Source organism: Pongo pygmaeus, chromosome 8 (assembly GCF_028885625.2).
Source record: "Pongo pygmaeus isolate AG05252 chromosome 8, NHGRI_mPonPyg2-v2.0_pri, whole genome shotgun sequence".
NCBI classification, from domain to species: domain Eukaryota; kingdom Metazoa; phylum Chordata; class Mammalia; order Primates; family Hominidae; genus Pongo; species Pongo pygmaeus.
In genome coordinates this window covers 138,921,914-138,939,193 of record NC_072381.2, presented here as the reverse complement: position 1 = coordinate 138,939,193, position 17,280 = coordinate 138,921,914, and the positions used below count along the sequence as shown (strand labels likewise).

Sequence of the window (17,280 nt, the reverse complement as noted above, 5' to 3'; positions counted from 1 at the left end):
CGTCCAGGCTGGGCTCTGGTCAGGCATCGATGTCCCCCAGGCACCTGGCCTCACCTCGCGTTGGGACAGCCTCTGCAAGATGGAACAGGAAGGGTCTGGCTTTGCCTCTGTCACCTCCTCCCGGTCCATCATGTCCTCCTGGCCAGTCTGTTCCTGGTTCCTGCGGGGAGCCCAGCCCGAAGGGGAACCGAAAGATTCTAACTTAATTCTAGTTCAGCCTCCCGGATCCTCTTGTGGAGTGGCAGGATCCCATAAAAGCTACTTGGCTCAGCAACTTGCTGGCCAAGCCTCCCCACAGCGGTCCACACAGGCCAGAGGTAAACATGCCCATGCCCCACACCTGGAAGACCTGGTGCAAGGAGGGGTGATTGTAGTGACTGAAATGGGAACTCCGGCTTTATGGCGCAGAGAGAGAAGACATGGACCCCAAGAGCTGCAGGGTGGGGACAACCGATGCGCTCTTTGTCCCCTAGATGTGGTGCCACAGCCTGAATCCAATAGCACCTGCCGCTGATGCTCTGACCTGGGGCTGGGTTAGTCACCCGTCCCCCTTGCTCTGAAATGGAGAGCGCACGTGACCACGGCCAGTCCTGGACAATCCTGCCATGCCAGAGCCACCAGCTGGAACACACAGACACAACCTCTTTTCCGTCTGACTGGTACGAGGTATGTGCTTCTCCTAGCTCCACAGAGCCTTGGGGGATGCCACCTATGGTGATCAAGGTGGCAACTACCCATGTGGCTTTGACTGAATCAGGCTTGTTCATTTTTTAAAATAACTTTATTGATATAGACATCATGCTGTAAGACTTCTCCCGTTTAAAGTGTTCAATTCAATGGTGTTCAGTTTAGTTACAGAGTTGTGCCACTGTCACCATCATCCAGTTTAGAACTTTTTTATTTTGTTTTGTTTTGTTTTTTGGGATGGAGTCTTGCTCTGTTGCCCAGGCTGGAGTGCAGTGACACTACCTTGGCTCACTGCAACCTCTGCCTTCCAGGTTCAAGCAATTCTCCTGCCTCAGCCTCCCAAGTAGCTGGGATTACAGGTGCGTGCCACTACGCCCAGCTAATTTTTGTACATTTAGTAGAGACAGAGTTTCACCATGTTGGACCAGGCTGGTCTTGAACACCTGACCTCAGGTGATCCACCTGCCTTGGCCTCCCAAAGTGCTGGGATTACGGCTATGAACCACTGCACCAGGCCCCAAGTTTAGAACATTTTCATCACCCTATAAAGCAAATGGGGATATCCCTTAGCAGTCACCCCATTACCCCCTCCCTCCAGCACCTGGTGACCACTAATCTAGTTTCTGTCTCTGTGGATTTGCCTGTTCTGTACGTTTCATAGAAATTGAATCATTCAATGCACGGCCTTTGTGTCTGGCTTTTTTCACTGAGCATAACATTTTCAAGGCTTGTCCATTTTGTAATGTGTATCAGCGCTTCTTTCTTTTTTACTCCTGAATAGAGTCCATTGTATAGTCTAATACATTCTAATGTATCCATTGTTTGGATATATGACATTTTGTTTATCCATTCATGAGTTGATGGACAATTGGCTTTTTCCCACTTTTTGGCTATCATGAATAATGTTGCTATGAACGTTCATGTCTAAGTTTTTGTGGACATTTGTCATCATTTCTCTGGGGTGTACACCTAAGAGTGGAGTTGCTGTTTGACCTTTTGAGGAAACAACAGACTGTTTTCCAAAGTGACTGCACCATTTTCCATTCCTGCTGGCAGTGTACCAGCGTTCTCCGCTCATGTCCCCCACACCCTGCTGTGACTGTTGGGCTTTTTATTGCAGCCAGCACAGTAGATGTGACGTCGTATCACTGAGGTGTCAGTTTGCATTTCCCTAATGATTCGTGATGCTGAGCTTATCTGACATTGATTATCTTCATTGGAGGAATGTCTGTTCAGTCCTCTCACTATCTTGGTAGTGTCCTTTCAGACATAAAAGTTTTAAATTTTGGTGAAATCCAATTTACATATGTTCTCCCTTTGTTGCTTGTGCTTTTGTGGCTAAATTACTTGATGGAGGACGGGAGCTGCCCGGCCTCCTGGGTTGTTAGAAAGGAAACCTCTTGGCGGGCACGGTGGCCCACTCCTGTAATCCCAGCACTTTGGGAGGCCGAGACCGGTGGATCACTTGAGGTCAGGAGTTCGAGAACAGCCTGGCCAACATGGCAAAACTCCTGACTCTACTAAAAAACTATAAATATTAGCCAGGCATGGTGGTAAGCACCTGTAGTCCCAACTACTCAGGAGGCTGAGGCAGGAGAATTGCTTGAACCCGGGAGGCGCAAGCTACAATGAGCCGGGATGACACCACTGCACTCCAGCCTGGGTGACAGCAAGACAAGAAAGAAAGGAAAGAAGAGAAGGTGAAGGAGAAGGAAGGAAGGAAGGAAGGAAGGAAATAAACCTATTTTCTGTTTGAGCCTTTTCATTTTGAGCCTGTCTGTCCCAGAGGTTTAACTACACTAATATAGAGCGTCTTTTAGTAAAGGTTTGTTGTTGATTTGTTTCTACTTACACGAGATGTCTTCATTTTACCCTCAGTCTTGAAATAAAATTTTGGTGCATGTTCATTTTTGGTTTGAATTGAATTATTTTCTTGAACATAGTGAGGCAGGAGAACAGGGTCTGGAGGCCAATTCATGCTGACTCCCTAGAACTAAATCAAATGGAAACACTTCCCCTATGACAGGAAGTGTCCTCTCCATTTACATAGGGCCTACACCAAGTAACCAATGGAAACCTCTACAGGGTATTTAAACCCCCAAAAAAATCTGTAACGGGGCTCTTGAGCCCCTATGCTCAGCCGCTCCCACACTGTGGAGTTATTTTCGTTGTCTTTTCTTGTTTCTTTTTTGAGACAAAGTCTGGCTCTATCGCCCAGGCTGGAGGGCAGTGGTGCAATCTCGGCTCACTGCAACCTCCGCCTCCTGGATTCAAGCAATTCTCCTGCCTCAGCCTCCCGAGTAGCTGAGACCACAGGCGTGCACCACCATGCCCGGCTAATTTTTGTGTTTTTAGTAGAGAGGGGGGTTTCACCATGTTGGCCAGGCTGGTCTCAAACTCCTGACCTCAGGTGATCTGCCCGCCTTGGCCTCCCAAAGTGCTGGGATTACAGGCCTGAGCCACCGCGCCCGGCCACACTTTTGTTTTCCATAAATCTCGCTGTTGTTGCTTCCTTCTTTCCTTGCTTTGTTTGTGCGTTTTGTCCAGTTCTTTGTTCAAGACGTCAAGAACCTGGACACCCTCCACCGGTCACAATAGCCGTTTCGCTTTCCATTCCATTTTATCCAGGGTGGTTTTATCTCCACCCTGGCGTTTGCAGAATCCGGCCAAGTACACAAATGGATGCTCCACAATACTTGTCTAGATATTTAAAAGTTATAAACAAAATAACTTAAATGAATCAAAATTTTATTATTTAAATCTGTTGAAGTCCTGTGTACATGAAAATAAAACTGTTCCCAATGTGGCGTTCAGTGCCCACGCCGCTGCCACCGTGCCTGGCCCTGCGCCTGGGCGCGCTGTGTCTGCTGCTGCAGACGCGGGCGGGCGCGGGGAGGCGGCGCAGAGCCCGGCAGGCGCCGCCGTTGCCTCCGCCTTCGCATCCGCGCGGTCTCCCCGGGGCCAGTTGGGACCCCGAGGGCTGGGGCGGGGGCGCGGGCGACTGTGGTGGGGCCTAGAGAGCGCTGGTCCCAGCCCAGGGCGGGGTCCCGGGGACGCCCCTCGGACTTAGATCCGCGAGCGGCAGCTCGGGCCTGGGGGCGGGGCCTGGAGGAGAGCGCCCCTCCCACTCTGCCCGGGCTGATCTCGCGAGGGCCGCCTGGTCTCGCGGCACTGGCCTGTGGGCGGAGCGAGTCCTGAAAGGCTAGGCGAGAGGGCGGCTCCGCGGGGCCGGGCGAGGAGTCCGGAGCGCCATGGCCACCCTGCGTGTCCTGCTGTCCTGCGTCCGCGGCCCGCTGAGGCCCCCGGTTCGCTGTCCCGCCTGGCGTCCCTTCGCCTCGGGTGAGTGCGCGGTGAGAGCTGGCGGTCCGAATCTCCTCCTGACTCCGACCTGCACGCCCAGACCAGATCCCAGACCGCACCCCCCTCCCACCTGAGCCCGCATCCCCCACCTGACCCCAACCCACACCCCTCTTCCGCCTGACCCTGCACCCTCACCTGACCCCTACCCGCACCCCACTCCGCCTGACCCTGCACCCCCCGACGTGACCGCGCACCCCCCGGCCTGACCCCGCACCCCACTCCGCCTGACCCCGCACCCCCCGGCCTGACCCCGCACCCCTCTTCCGTCCGATCCCGCATCCCCAGGGCCTGACTCCGCACTCTCCTGCTTGACCCGGCACCTACCACCTGACCCCGACCCGCAGCCCCTGCCTGGCTCAGGCCTGCAACACCCCCCTCGCCTAGTGCTGCACCCGCCACCTGACCCGCACCCACAGCCTGACCCAGGCTTAACACTCCACCACCACCCGCCACCCCGCACCGACACCACCCACCTGACCCTGACCCGCATCCCCACCCCCCGCCTGGCTCTGCAGGAGGCCACTGTCACCAGGCCAGGTCCTGCGGGAGGCCCGGCGGCTGGCTGGTACTGCCCCAATGCCAAGACCTCTGGCCAGCTGGGCGCAGGGTGGGGATTGTGAAAATCCCAGGTGTTCCCTCGGCTCTAAGAGCAGGTGTAGCTCCTGTGCAGCAGGCCAGCCCGAGAACAGGACATGCAGGTACATTTTGTCCTGGGTGCCTCCTGTCCAGGGCCACCCCTCAGAGGGTCCCAAGGGAAAAGCTGACACCTCCTCCCCAGCCACAGGGGGCTGCCGTCTTCCTCCCTCGCGGCTCACCCGGGGCCCCACTCATCAGGGGCCATCACCGGCTCTCATATCTGAGGAATCTTGGGCCATGCCTTGGGCTGGGGAAGAACTCTTGCTTCCTCTTCCTCCCTCACCCTGTGTAGCAGTGGACCGCTGAGTTGTGTTGGTTTCAGCCCCAGGCTCTCCTTGGCCTTCGGCTTCTCCACCCTGACAGCAGCCCTTTCCTGGAATCTTGCATGGCAGGCACTGCTGCCAGACACGTCACCTGTGATCTTCCAGTTACCCCTAGAAACCCACAGGATACGGCGGGGCACAGTGGCTCATGCCTATAATCCCAGCACTTTGGGAGGCTGAGGCAGGTGGATCACCTGAGGTCATCGAGACCACCTTGGGCAACATGGTGAAACCCCATGTCTACTAAAACTACAAAAATTAGCCGGGTGTGGTGGTGTGTGACCATGGTCCCAGCTACTCGGGAGGCTGAGGCAGGAGAATCACCTAAACCCTGTAGGCAGAGGTCACAGTGAGCCGAGATTGCACTACTGCACTCCAGCCTGGGCAATAGAGTGAGACTCAGTCTCAAAAAAAAAAACAAAAAAACAAATAAAAGAAACCCACAGTACAGGGACTATGATCCCTGCTTTGCTACTAACAGAGGCAAGCACCCAACACACAGGCTACCTTTGTCTTTTCAGGTTCACCTTCTCACCCCTGGAACACCATTGTCCTTTGTCTCCTTCCCACCTTGCTGTCCACCCAGCAGCACAGGTCCTGTGCAGCAGGCCAACCCGAGATGTGCCTGCGTCTCCCATTTCCAGGCTGGCCTGCTGCACCAGACCTGTGCCTGATCTTAATGCCGCAGGAACACCCAGGATTTTCACATCCCCCACCCTGCATCCAGTCGGCCAGAGATCTTGGCACTGGCGTGGCACCAAGTGCAAGGAGCTGGCTTACACCCCCTCACCTGTTGGCATTTGTTGAAAGAAGGTGTTTCCTGGTGCCTTGTCTCAGCAGAGTCCAGGGCTGTCTCCAGTGTGGTGTCCTGGGAAGAGCTGACCAAGGCATATCAGGAGAAGGAAAGCGGCCGTGGGCTGTGTTCTGTGCTGGGGATTTTTCTTTTTTTCTTTTTTTTGAGATGGAGTCTCACTCTATCACCCAGGCTGGAGTGCAGTGACATGATCTCAGCTCACTGCAAGCTCCACCTCCCGGGTTCACGCCATTCTCCTGCCTCAGCCTCCCGAGTAGCTGGGACTACAGGCACCCGCCACAACACCCAACTAATTTTTTGTATTTTAGGTAGAGACGGCGTTTCACCGTGTTAGCCAGGATGGTCTCGATCTCCTGACCTTGTGATCCGCCTGCTTTGGCCTCCCAAACTGCTGGGATTACAGGCGTGAGCCATCGCGTCCGGCCCGGGGATTTTCTTTAGGACATGTTCAAACACATGTGAAAGCAGAGAGAATGGTACCAAGGCTACCATCTATCCTTGTGGCCGAGAGCTACACCTGGAGCCACTGAGGACTGGGCAGGGAGCCCTCAGAGGGCCTCTTGGGGTCACACTGTATCCACCGATGGGGCCACATGCCTTCCCCCACTCTCCCCAGTTTGATATCTGTGTGAATAGATACCCCTTTTTGCCTTCTTGCTGTAGGTGCTAACTTTGAGTACATCATCGCAGAAAAAAGAGGGAAGAATAACACCGTGGGGTTGATCCAACTGAACCGCCCCAAGGCCCTCAATGCACTTTGCGATGGCCTGATTGACGAGCTCAACCAGGCCCTGAAGATCTTCGAGGAGGACCCAGCTGTGGGGGCCATTGTCCTCACCGGCGGGGATAAGGCCTTTGCAGGTACGCGCGGCAGTGGAGGCCTTTGTGTCTGGGCAGATGTGGGAGGCACGTGTGGCCTTGGGAGAAACCTCCAGACAGACTTGCCCCTCGGTGATGGTGACTGGGGACTCCCTCAAATGTCGAGTGAAGACGGTCCTGGGAACGGCTTGCATGAGCGGCTTTGTGTATGCCGGAGAGCCGCATGTGTTCCACCAGCAAAATAGCTTCTTCAAAGGGGTTTAGGTCCTTGGCAGTCAGGCTTTGTGTGTGTCGAGGGCTTATGCCCTGACGAATATGCCCAGCCTCTGTGGGCGCCTCCCTCGCACCTGCCGCCTGCCCCAGGGCCCCTGTGCCTAACTTCTGTTATAGCATTACAGCGTCCCTACAGCTGTCCACATGGCCTGGTGTCAGCCGTGCCCAGCAACCCCAGTGACTGTGTCTGGTGTGCTCTGAAGCTCCTTGTTGGTCTGGGGGATATAGGACGGGTGGGCTCTCTGCTCTCTGGTAACCGGAACCTCCTTTCCACTCCTGCTAGCTGGAGCTGATATCAAGGAAATGCAGAACCTGAGTTTCCAGGACTGTTACTCCAGCAAGTTCTTGAAGCACTGGGACCACCTCACCCAGATCAAGAAGCCAGTCATCGCTGCTGTCAATGGCTATGCCGTGAGTGTTGCTGCCAAGAGTCTCCTCTCGTGGTTGAAGGAACTGTGCTGTGCATACACAGCGTAACAGATTTTTATTTTGAAGAGGCCTTTAGTTCCCAGGCCAGCAGCCTCCTTTCCTGCCTCATGGTGCTAAAGAGCCGGGAACTGTGTGGAGAGGACACGTCCTGGCAACTGCTTTTTTCATGGCTGTTCACCTGACAGCTTCTCCCCAGCAAGCTTCTCTTCCAGGGCAGGGGAAGAGAGTTGTTGGCTTTGGCTACATCTATAAACTAGTTTCTTTTGCTCCTTTTAAAAGTTCTGTGTCCTGGGACTGTTTGAAGTGCTGAGACTCATCTTGGCCTATAGGGAAGCAATGTGATCATTTCATGACGCTCCCTTCCGCGTAAGCCAGGGGTCTGCGGATTGTGATCATTTCATGACGCTCCCTTCCGCGTAAGCCAGGGGTCTGCGGATTGTGATCATTTCATGACGCTCCCTTCCGCGTAAGCCAGGGGTCTGCGGATTGTGATCATTTCATGACGCTCCCTTCCGCGTAAGCCAGGGGTCTGCGGATTGTGATCATTTCATGACGCTCCCTTCCGCGTAAGCCAGGGGTCTGCGGATTGTGATTATTTCATGACGCTCCCTTCTGTGTAAGCCAGGGGTCTGCGGATTGTGATCATTTCATGACGCTCCCTTCCGCGTAAGCCAGGGGTCTGCGGATTGTGATCATTTCATGACGCTCCCTTCCGCGTAAGCCGGGGGTCTGCGGATGGAGTTTTCTCGGCACAGCCACACCCGCCTGTGCACCTAGCCTCTGTGGCTGCATTTCAGCCACAGCAGCAGAGTTGAGTCGGACAGCAGAGCCTGTAAGACCCTCATGGCCCTTTACAGAATGTTTGCCACCCCTGGTAAACAGCATCAACCATCTGTAGTTAACTTATCATAACAATTATCTAGTTTGGTGCCACTATGTTAGTCTTTGTCATACCCCCAACACTGTTTCTTTTAAATGGAAAATTTGAATAAGCAAGCAGAGCGATTTCTGACTGGGTTCCCCTGGTAAGACTCTCCTGATGCCAAATGTTTTACAGTTTGGCGGGGGCTGTGAGCTTGCCATGATGTGTGATATCATCTATGCCGGTGAGAAGGCCCAGTTTGCACAGCCGGAGATCTTAATAGGAACCATCCCAGGTAAAGAGTGACACTGTCTGTGGCATAGATGCCTTAGGTAATTACTCAAAATCTGCCTGTGTTTCAGGGCCCACAGCTCATATCTGACCAGAGGCCCTGGATGGACAGCCCCATGGCTGGTCAGTGGTCCCTCTGTGGACAGCCACGGAGGCTAGAGTGGTTGTGACAGAGCTTGGGGGGGGCCTCAGAGTCCTGGGACTGTGGCTCCTGTGACTGTGCCCAGGTCCCACATCTGATGGTGTTGGGAGAGGCTGGTCCTGGGTAACACTGGCTTCTAACCATGACAGTTCTTGCTTGTGATTCGTGTCCATGGCAGAGAGAGAACCTTATGGTGACCCTGGGTGGCACTGGGAGCTCTGCCCACTGCCATCTCACTGGCCATGGAGGTCACATGGCCTGAGTTCAGGGTGGGGAGTCAGACCCCCGACCCAGGCCCATGAGAAGGGCCTGGGCTCTTGGCAAAGAGCAACACCCTCTAACCCCAGGGTCCTCCTGGTAGGAAGGGTGGGCCCAGGCCGAACAGCCAGGAGGGAGTTGAGACCCTGAGGGGAGCAGCTGCACTCAGGGCGCCCTTCGCTGCCCTCTGAATTTGACCAGGCCGATTCTGAGGCCTTGAGCTGTGAGCTTGGCGCGTTTGTTCAGGGTCTGATCCCTAGAACAGCTGCTACTGTAAGGGACCAGTGCCTGGGGTCAGGGAGGCCTATAAGCTTCTAATATGTTGACCACAGAGGCTGGGGAGGGCCCCACAGATCCACCACCTCGATCCAGTGTCAGGGTGTTGGGGGAGTGTAGGGTCCAGCCCTACGGGGCTTAGCGGGTGTTCTCCCCGTGTGCGGAGACGAGAGATTGTAAGAAATAAAGACACAAGACAAAGAGATAAAGAAAAAGCAGCTGGGCCCAGGGGACCACTACCATCAAGAGGTGGAGACCGGTAGTGGCCCCGAATGGCTGGGCGCGCTGATATTTATTGCATACAGGACAAGGGGGCAGGGTAAGGAGGGTGAATCTTCTAAGTGATTGACAAGGTGAAGGAAGTCATGTGATCACAGGACAGGGGGTCCTTCCCTCTTAGGTAGCCGAAGCAGAAAGGGAAGGCAGCAAATGTCAGTGTTTTCTTCTTTGCACTTATAAGAAAGACCAAAGACTTTAAGACTTTCACTATTTCTTCCGCTATCTGCTACGAACTTCAAAGAGGATCCAGGAGTACGGGAGGAGCATGAAAGTGGACAAGGAGTGTGATCATTGAAGCACCACAGGGAGGGGGTTAGGCCTCCGGATGACTGCGGGCAGGCCTGGATAACATCCCGCCTCCCACAAGAAGCTGCTGGAGCAGAGCGTTCCCTGACTCCTCCAAGGAAAGGAGACTTCCTTTCGCGGTCTGCTAAGTAACGGGTGCCTTCCCAGACACTGGCGTTACCGCTTGACCAAGGAGCCCTCAAGCGGCCCTTATGCAGGTGTGACAGAGGGCTCACGTCTTGCCTTCTAGGTCTCCTCACCATGTCCCTTCAGCACCTGACCCTATACCCGCCGGTTATTCCCAGGTTATATAGTAATGGAACAAAGAGTAATATAAAAGCTAATGATTAATAATGTTTATAATAATGATTGATAATTGTCCATGATCATCTCTATATCTAATTTGTATTATGACTATTGTTATTCTAACTATTTTCTTTATTATACCAAAACAGTTTTTGCCTTCAGTCTCTTGCCTCGGCACCTAGGTAATCCTTTGCCCACAGGGGAGCACCAGATGTGGGGCCTGAGCTTGAAAAGGGGCTGCTGCCCCTGATGTTCCTGGGCTCTTGTGCTGCCCGGCCTCTGACCCCTGGACCTTGTCTCAGGGCCTATCTTAAGCCCCTTGGAACTTGCTGGCTGCACAGCTGTGATGTCTTCTTGGGTTCACTCATCACAGTGCCAGCCATGACCAGCTCCTCCCCGCAGGTGCGGGTGGCACCCAGAGACTCACCCGTACTGTTGGGAAGTCGCTGGCGATGGAGATGGTCCTCACCGGTGACCGGATCTCAGCCCAGGATGCCAAGCAAGCAGGTATGGGTTGGGGCTACCCGCAAAAGCCACATGGAAACCCGGGGCAGCATCCAGGTGTCCCCCTCGTGGGAGCCCCACAGAAACCCAGAGCTGCATCCACGTGTCCCCCTCGCGGGAGCCCCACAGAAACCCAGAGCTGCATCCACGTGTCCCCCTCGCGGGAGCCCCACAGAAACCCGGGGCGGCATCCAGGTGTCCCCCTCGCGGGAGCCCCAGGGAAACCCCGGGCGGCATCCAGGCGTCCCCCTCGCGGGAGCCCCACGGAAACCCCGGGCGGCATCCAGGTGTCCCCCTCGCGGGAGCCCCACGGAAACCCCGGGCGGCATCCAGGTGTCCCCCTCGCGGGAGCCCCACGGAAACCCCGGGCGGCATCCAGGTGCCCCCACGGTGGTTGCATGAGCTTTTGGGTCCTGAGGACCTGGGAGAAGACTGACTGCCTTTTGTTTATACATTTTGAAGTACTGTATGTACGGAAGTGGAACCACACGTAAGTATCTGGTACAGAATCACAGCCCAGCAATTGTGTCCCCAAAATCCAGTGTAAGCAACAGGCACCTCCAGGCCTCAGTGGCCGGTCCCCCCACTGCCCTGTTGGTGATCGTGGTCCCCGTGTCTGGCTGCCTCTGCCGTTGGAGCTGTGGACAGCCTGGCCCACATGTCTGAGAGCACAGTGACCGCAGTACCAAGAGCACTCAGCACTGGGGAAGGGGCACGGGAGGCACTTCCTGTGTGGAAGCTGCCCTTGCTTAGCGTCCAGAGGCTGGGGTGCTCCAGCCACGCTGCTCCCCAGCGGCCACTCACTCGAGAAGGAATAAACAAATGCTGTTTCTGCACATCACTCACCGACTTTCTTGTGTTTCAGGTCTTGTAAGCAAGATTTGTCCTGTTGAGACACTGGTGGAAGAAGCCATCCAGTGTGCAGAAAAAATTGCCAGCAATTCTAAAATTATAGCAGCGATGGCCAAAGAATCAGTGAATGCAGGTAGGGGATCCTGCCAGGAAGAGAAACTTGGAGAGGCCTCCGTGGCTGTCAGTATTTCTGAGCAGCAGCTTCCTGGCTCCAAATGAATATGCCTTAAGCCGTCCTGAGCAGAAATGGTTCTCAGTGTCTCAGTTCTGCTGTCTGTAGAGTTGTGGTTTCTGGTCACGCACTCAGGAACTCCGCTGAGATGTTCCCAGCTCCGCTTTGTACCAGGGCCCAAGAACTGAGCCAGGCCTGGGAGGTGAGGGCAGTACAGAGCTGGCCATGGCAGGGAAAGGCTGAGAAGGGAGCAGAGGTCCCAAAAGTAAAATGGTCTCGCCCATGGGGAGGCTCGGTTCACCTCCCGGGACCTGGGGTTGGTGGCTGCACGTGTGCCTGGCAGGTGGCTACGCAGAGGCTTGCAGGCCAACGCCACGCTGTTCATTCTTGGCCTGGATCCTTTTAGTTCTCCCTGTGCCAGGGAAGTGGATCTGAACCTCCCCCTCCTCAGAAATGCTCGAGTTTTAATGTCACAATTTATTCTCAGCATATGGAATGAGGTGGTTGTTAGCTGGTTGAGTCCGGACAGGTATGGGTGGCCCCAGGCAGGTCCCCTAACCTCTCTGAGTGCGTTTATCTCGAGGGTGTGGCCATCCCCCGGGCTTGTCGTTGGTTTGAGGCAGGTTACAGTGAGGAGAGCATTTTGAAAGAAAGGAGGCTGCTGTCGCCAGAGGCGTTTGGCAAGGTCGTGCTCCCCTCGGAGAGGATGCTGGCACCAGCCCTGGAACCACAGCGCCTGCCTCCATCTGCGCACCCGGATCTGCTCTGCTTGGCCTCGTGCAAAGAAGGGGCCTGGAATGAGCAGAGCCAAAGGCGTTCTTGGTGTCAGCCGCGCCCAGCTCTGGCTCCCGTGCTGTCCTTCCTGGTTTTCATCCTTGGTTATTTTTCTCTGTTTGCAGCCCCATTGCTGCCTCACAGCCTCTCCTCAAGGGCACAGTTTGCCATCTCACCTTTCATCCAGTTCCTCTCCCTTCTTGGGGCCCTGGGCCACCTGAGCGTGACGTTTGGGGGCCATAGGAGAGCTGTTGGTTCTGCCAGGTCTCCGCTGGGGCAGTGCCTTCGAGAAGGGCAGCACCATGGAAGCCTGCGCAGGGCCGGGCCGCGTCGAAAGCACAGTTGTGCGTGGGTCAGTGAGGAGGGCTTCCTGTCACCGTGCAGGAAAAGTTCTGCATGTAATATCTCCGTTCATAACTCTGGGACTTTGTTTTTCAGCTTTTGAAATGACATTAACAGAAGGAAGTAAGTTGGAGAAGAAACTCTTTTATTCAACCTTTGCCACCGTGAGTAAACTGTTCAACCGGAGAATCAAGCAAATTCCAGTCACACAAGTTGCTGGGAATTTCCTTTTAAATTTTATCATTAAGTATCGTTTCTTCCTGGTCAGAACTGCCAGCCTCACCTTTAACGGGATCAGATTTGTTCTATCAGTGGGTCTTGATGTTAGGAAAAAAGTAGAGCATGTGGAAGGTCAAAAGTACAGAAACCTTACAGGGGCTTTTCTTGTTTTTCCTGTTATGTGAGGTCTATGAATTGCACCCTCAAGCAGCTCCTTTATTGAAAATGCAGTTTCAGCTGGGCAGGGGTCGAGCATCGGTAGCCCCAGCTTCCTGGGAGGCTGAGGCGGGTCGTTCGAGTCCAACTGGGCAGCAAAGCAAGACCCCATCTCAAAAAAAAGACTTTTTTAAAAAATGAGGCCGGGCGCAGTGGCTCACGCCTGTAATCCCAGCACTTTGGGAGGCTGAGGCGGGTGGATTGCCTGAGCTCAGGAGTTTGAAACCAGCCTGGGCAACATGGCGAAACCTGTCTCTACTAAAAATCCAAAATATTAGCCAGGTGTGGTGTCAGGTGCCTGTAATCCCAGCTACTCTGGAGGTTGAGGCAGGAGAATCGCTTGAACCCAGAGGCGGAGGTTACAGTGAGCCGAGATCACACCACTGCACTCCAGCCTGGGCGACAGAGTGAGACTGTCTGAAAAAAAAAATGTAATTCATTTTACCCATGATTTTTTTAGATCATTCCAATTATTTGGAATAGGCTCAAATGTATTCTAATAAGATAAGCTGAAGCTTTAGAGCAATATTTTATAAGATTTCTGCTAGTAACTTAAAGTAATTCCTCTAATTACCATCATAATTTTTATTTTTTTCCCTTTGAGGCAGAGTCTTGCTCTGTCGTCCAGGCTGGAGTGCAGCGGTGAGATCTCAGCTCATTGCAGCCTCTGCCTCCTGGGTTCAAGTGATTCTCCTGCTTCAGCCTCCCAAGTAGCTGTGATTACAGGTGCCCGCCACCACACCTGGATAATTTTTGTATTTTTAGTAGAGGCAGAGTTTCACCATGTTGGCCAGGCTGGTCTTGAACTCCTGACCTCAAGTGATCTGCCTGCCTCGGCCTCCCACAGTGCTGGGATTATAGGCATGAGCCACTGCACCTGGCCAGATTACCATTTTAATTCATGTCTTTCACTGGGAGAAAGTCATACTTCGGTGTTTTCATTGTTCTATAAAATTAAAAGTGGTTTGGGCACCTGAGGAAGGGGTACAGATGCATGTGTGTGTGTGCACGCATACCTGGGGACACACGTGCACACAGTGTAAGAAAAGCAGATGCAGAGTTGAGTTCTCATGTCCTACTATGTCCTACTCCAACACAGAGTAGCCCCTGATACAGGTCACCCATCATCCAGTTGATGACTTGGTGAGTGACCAAGATGGGTGCATCTGAGGCTCTTTAGATGTGAGCTTGTTGGACATACACAGTGGCTCCTGAATGACTGTCACCTAGACTGGTAGAGAGAGGCGGTGAAAATCCCCTCGCCCAGGCCCAGCTCTGATTGGGCAGGTGTTCCTGCTGCTGAGTTCCCTCCCCAGCCCCCTGGGCCCCTGTGAGCATGAGGAGTGAGGCAGGGCCAGGGAGACACGGGCGGACATTGGCATCAGGCTCTGTGAGGAGACTGCGTGTCCAGCTCTGTTTCTGTTCCTTTTCCTACCAGAATGACCGGAAAGAAGGGATGACCGCATTTGTGGAAAAGAGAAAGGCCAACTTCAAAGACCAGTGAGAACCAGCTGCCCCTGCCTCACACCTCTGCTTGGAGAGGACAAGTGCAGCCTGTCAGTTTTAGAAGCAAGTAAATCATCCTCTTTTCAAGAGCAGTGTCCGTGGTGTGCAGTTTCTCTCCAATTGCTGCGTGGTCATGGCCCGACCTCACGGCATGACAGCCTTCTTCACCCAGCCTGTGAGGGTCCGTGTTTGTGTCCTGACTGGAGCACCTTCTTCTAAATCTAAGATTCTGCTGAGGAGCCCCCACTGGTCCCTCTGGGCATGCTGTGCTCAGAAGGAAAGCAGGGCCTGCAGGTCCTTGTGTCCCTGCTGCTGAAGAATGGGGCTGCTCTGAGGGAAACGCTGTCTGCTGCCTTCACACAGATGCTCTGCTGATTAAAGTGATAGCGATTCAGATTACACCATGCCTTGTAGTCATGTCTAGAATGAGTATTCTGTCATGTTAGTTGTTTTTTTTAAACTTTTTTGTTTTTTCACTGTAAGGAACAACATTCAAACAAAACAAGTTTGTATAGTAAGTTGCCTCACATCATACTTCAGGGTAGCCACTGTGAACAGCTGGGCTTGTGGCTTCCTAGAGACTTCTGTGCACACACGCACACACCCCTGCACACGTGCACAGGCATGGTTTGTGGTTTTCTTCCACGCCCACTTACGTAGAGCCCTTTCCTCACGAGAGCCCACCCTATTTTCTTTGTACTTCTTTCATAAGGAGCTCTCTGTTCAGTTTACTGCATTCTTCTCTATTGTGGTAACACACAATGTAAACTTGATCATCTTAACCATTGTTTTTTAGAGACGGGGCTGGAGTGCCGTGGCTCAATCACAGCTTACTGCAGCCTGAATCTCCTGGGTTTAAGTGATCCTCCCCCCTCCCAAGTAGCTGGGACCACAGGGGTGCACTACCACACCCAGCTAACTTTTTAAATTTATCTTTTGTAGAGACGGGGTCTCCCTGTGTTGCCCAGGCTGGTCTGAATCATTTTAAGTGCACATTTCAGTGGCATTAAGTACGTTCTCGTTGTGCAGCCATTACTATCCAAGAAAGCTTTCATTTTCCCAAACGGAAACTGTCCCCACTAAACAATAACCCCTTTTCTGCTTCCCTCCAGCTCCTGGCACCCACGCTTCTACTTCCTGTCTCTATGGAGGGACCTCCATTTGTCCCTTTGGGTCAGGCTCATTTCACTCAGCCCCACCCCAAATCCCTAGGTTGAAATCCTAACCCCTACCGTGACTGCATCAGGAGGGGGGACTTTGGGCAGTGACTAGTCACAAGGGCGGAGCTCTTCGAGTGGGATTAGTGTCCTATGAGAGAGAGGGTGGAGCTCTTCCAGTGGGATTAGTACCCTATGAGGGCAGAGCTCTTCGAGTGGGATTAGTGCCCTATGAGGGGGTGGAGCTCTTCGAGTGGGATTAGTGCCCTATGAGAGGGCGGAGCTCCTCCAGTGGGATTAGTGCCCTATGAGAGGGCGGAGCTCCTCCAGTGGGATTAGTGCCCTATGAGAGGGCGGAGCTCCTCCAGTGGGATTAGTGCCCTATGAGGGGGCGGAGCTCCTCCAGTGGGATTAGTGCCTTATGAGAGGGCGGAGCTCCTCCAGTGGGATTAGTGCCCTATGAGAGGGCGGAGCTCCTCCAGTGGGATTAGTGCCCTATGAGAGGGCGGAGCTCCTCCAGTGGGATTAGTGCCCTATGAGAGGGCGGAGCTCCTCCAGTGGGATTAGTGCCCTATGAGAGGGCGGAGCTCCTCCAGTGGGATTAGTGCCCTATGAGGGGGCGGAGCTCCTCCAGTGGGATTAGTGCCCTATGAAGGGGCGGAGCTCCTCCAGTGGGATTAGTGCCCTATGAGGGGGCGGAGCTCCTCCAGTGGGATTAGTGCCCTATGAGGGGGCGGAGCTCCTCCAGTGGGATTAGTGCCCTATGAGGGGGTGGAGCTCCTCCAGTGGGATTAGTGCCCTATGAGGGGGCGGAGCTCCTCCAGTGGGATTAGTGCCCTATGAGGGGGCGGAGCTCCTCCAGTGGGATTAGTGCCCTATGAGGGGGCGGAGCTCCTCCAGTGGGATTAGTGCCCTGTGAGAGGGCGGAGCTCCTCCAGTGGGATTAGTGCCCTGTGAGAGGGCGGAGCTCCTCCAGTGGGATTAGTGCCCTGTGAGGGGGCAGAGCGCTTCCAGTGGGATTAGTGCCCTGTGAGAGGGCGGAGCTCCTCCAGTGGGATTAGTGCCCTGTGAGGGGGCAGAGCGCTTCCAGTGGGATTAGTGCCCTGTGAGGGGGCGGAGCTCCTCGAGTGGGATGACTGCCCTTAGGAGAGCCCTGAGGGCACTCTTTTGCCCCTCCTACCATGTGAGTGCTCTGTGGGAAGGTGCTGTCTGTGAACCAGGGTGGGCCTCATCACACACCGAACCTGCCTGGAGCCGTGGCCTCCAGAACTGTGGAAAGTCAGTGTTTATCAGCCACCCAGACCATGCCACTGCATCATAGCAGCCCAAGCTAAGGCACATACTGTCCAGAAGGTTTGTGCCTGTTGTGGCATGTTTCACCATTTGATTTTTTCACTAAATGACGGTCCTATGACATTCTTTTTAGTGGCCCTGACGTTTCATACTATGGACATGTCATCATGCCCGTGGTTCTAGATATTTCCCCCAGGGAAGCCCA

The 17,280-nt window shown here is 54.1% G+C and overlaps 1 protein-coding gene across 1 annotated transcript; it reads left to right on the top strand.

Annotated features, from left to right (window-relative positions):
• The first annotated feature begins 3,686 nt into the window (after nt 1–3,686).
• Nucleotides 3,687–15,024, top strand: ECHS1 (enoyl-CoA hydratase, short chain 1). Its single transcript, XM_054435128.2, has 8 exons — nt 3,687–4,026; nt 6,484–6,681; nt 7,196–7,323; nt 8,399–8,498; nt 10,443–10,547; nt 11,410–11,529; nt 12,781–12,848; nt 14,558–15,024. Exons 1-8 carry the CDS (start codon nt 3,939–3,941, stop codon nt 14,621–14,623), a joined length of 873 nt encoding a protein of 290 aa, XP_054291103.1. The 5' UTR covers nt 3,687–3,938; the 3' UTR covers nt 14,624–15,024.
• The last annotated feature ends 2,256 nt before the right edge of the window (nt 15,025–17,280 follow it).

Excerpts from the sequence above, each read along its gene's own strand:
- ECHS1 (XM_054435128.2), top strand. The coding sequence starts at position 3,939 with ATGGCCACCCTGCGTGTCCTGCTGTCCTGCGTCCGCGGCCCGCTGAGG. Across the intron at positions 4,027-6,483 it reads CTGGCGTCCCTTCGCCTCGG|GTGCTAACTTTGAGTACATC; the intron begins GTGAGTGCGCGG and ends TTCTTGCTGTAG. Across the intron at positions 10,548-11,409 it reads CCAGGATGCCAAGCAAGCAG|GTCTTGTAAGCAAGATTTGT; the intron begins GTATGGGTTGGG and ends CTTGTGTTTCAG.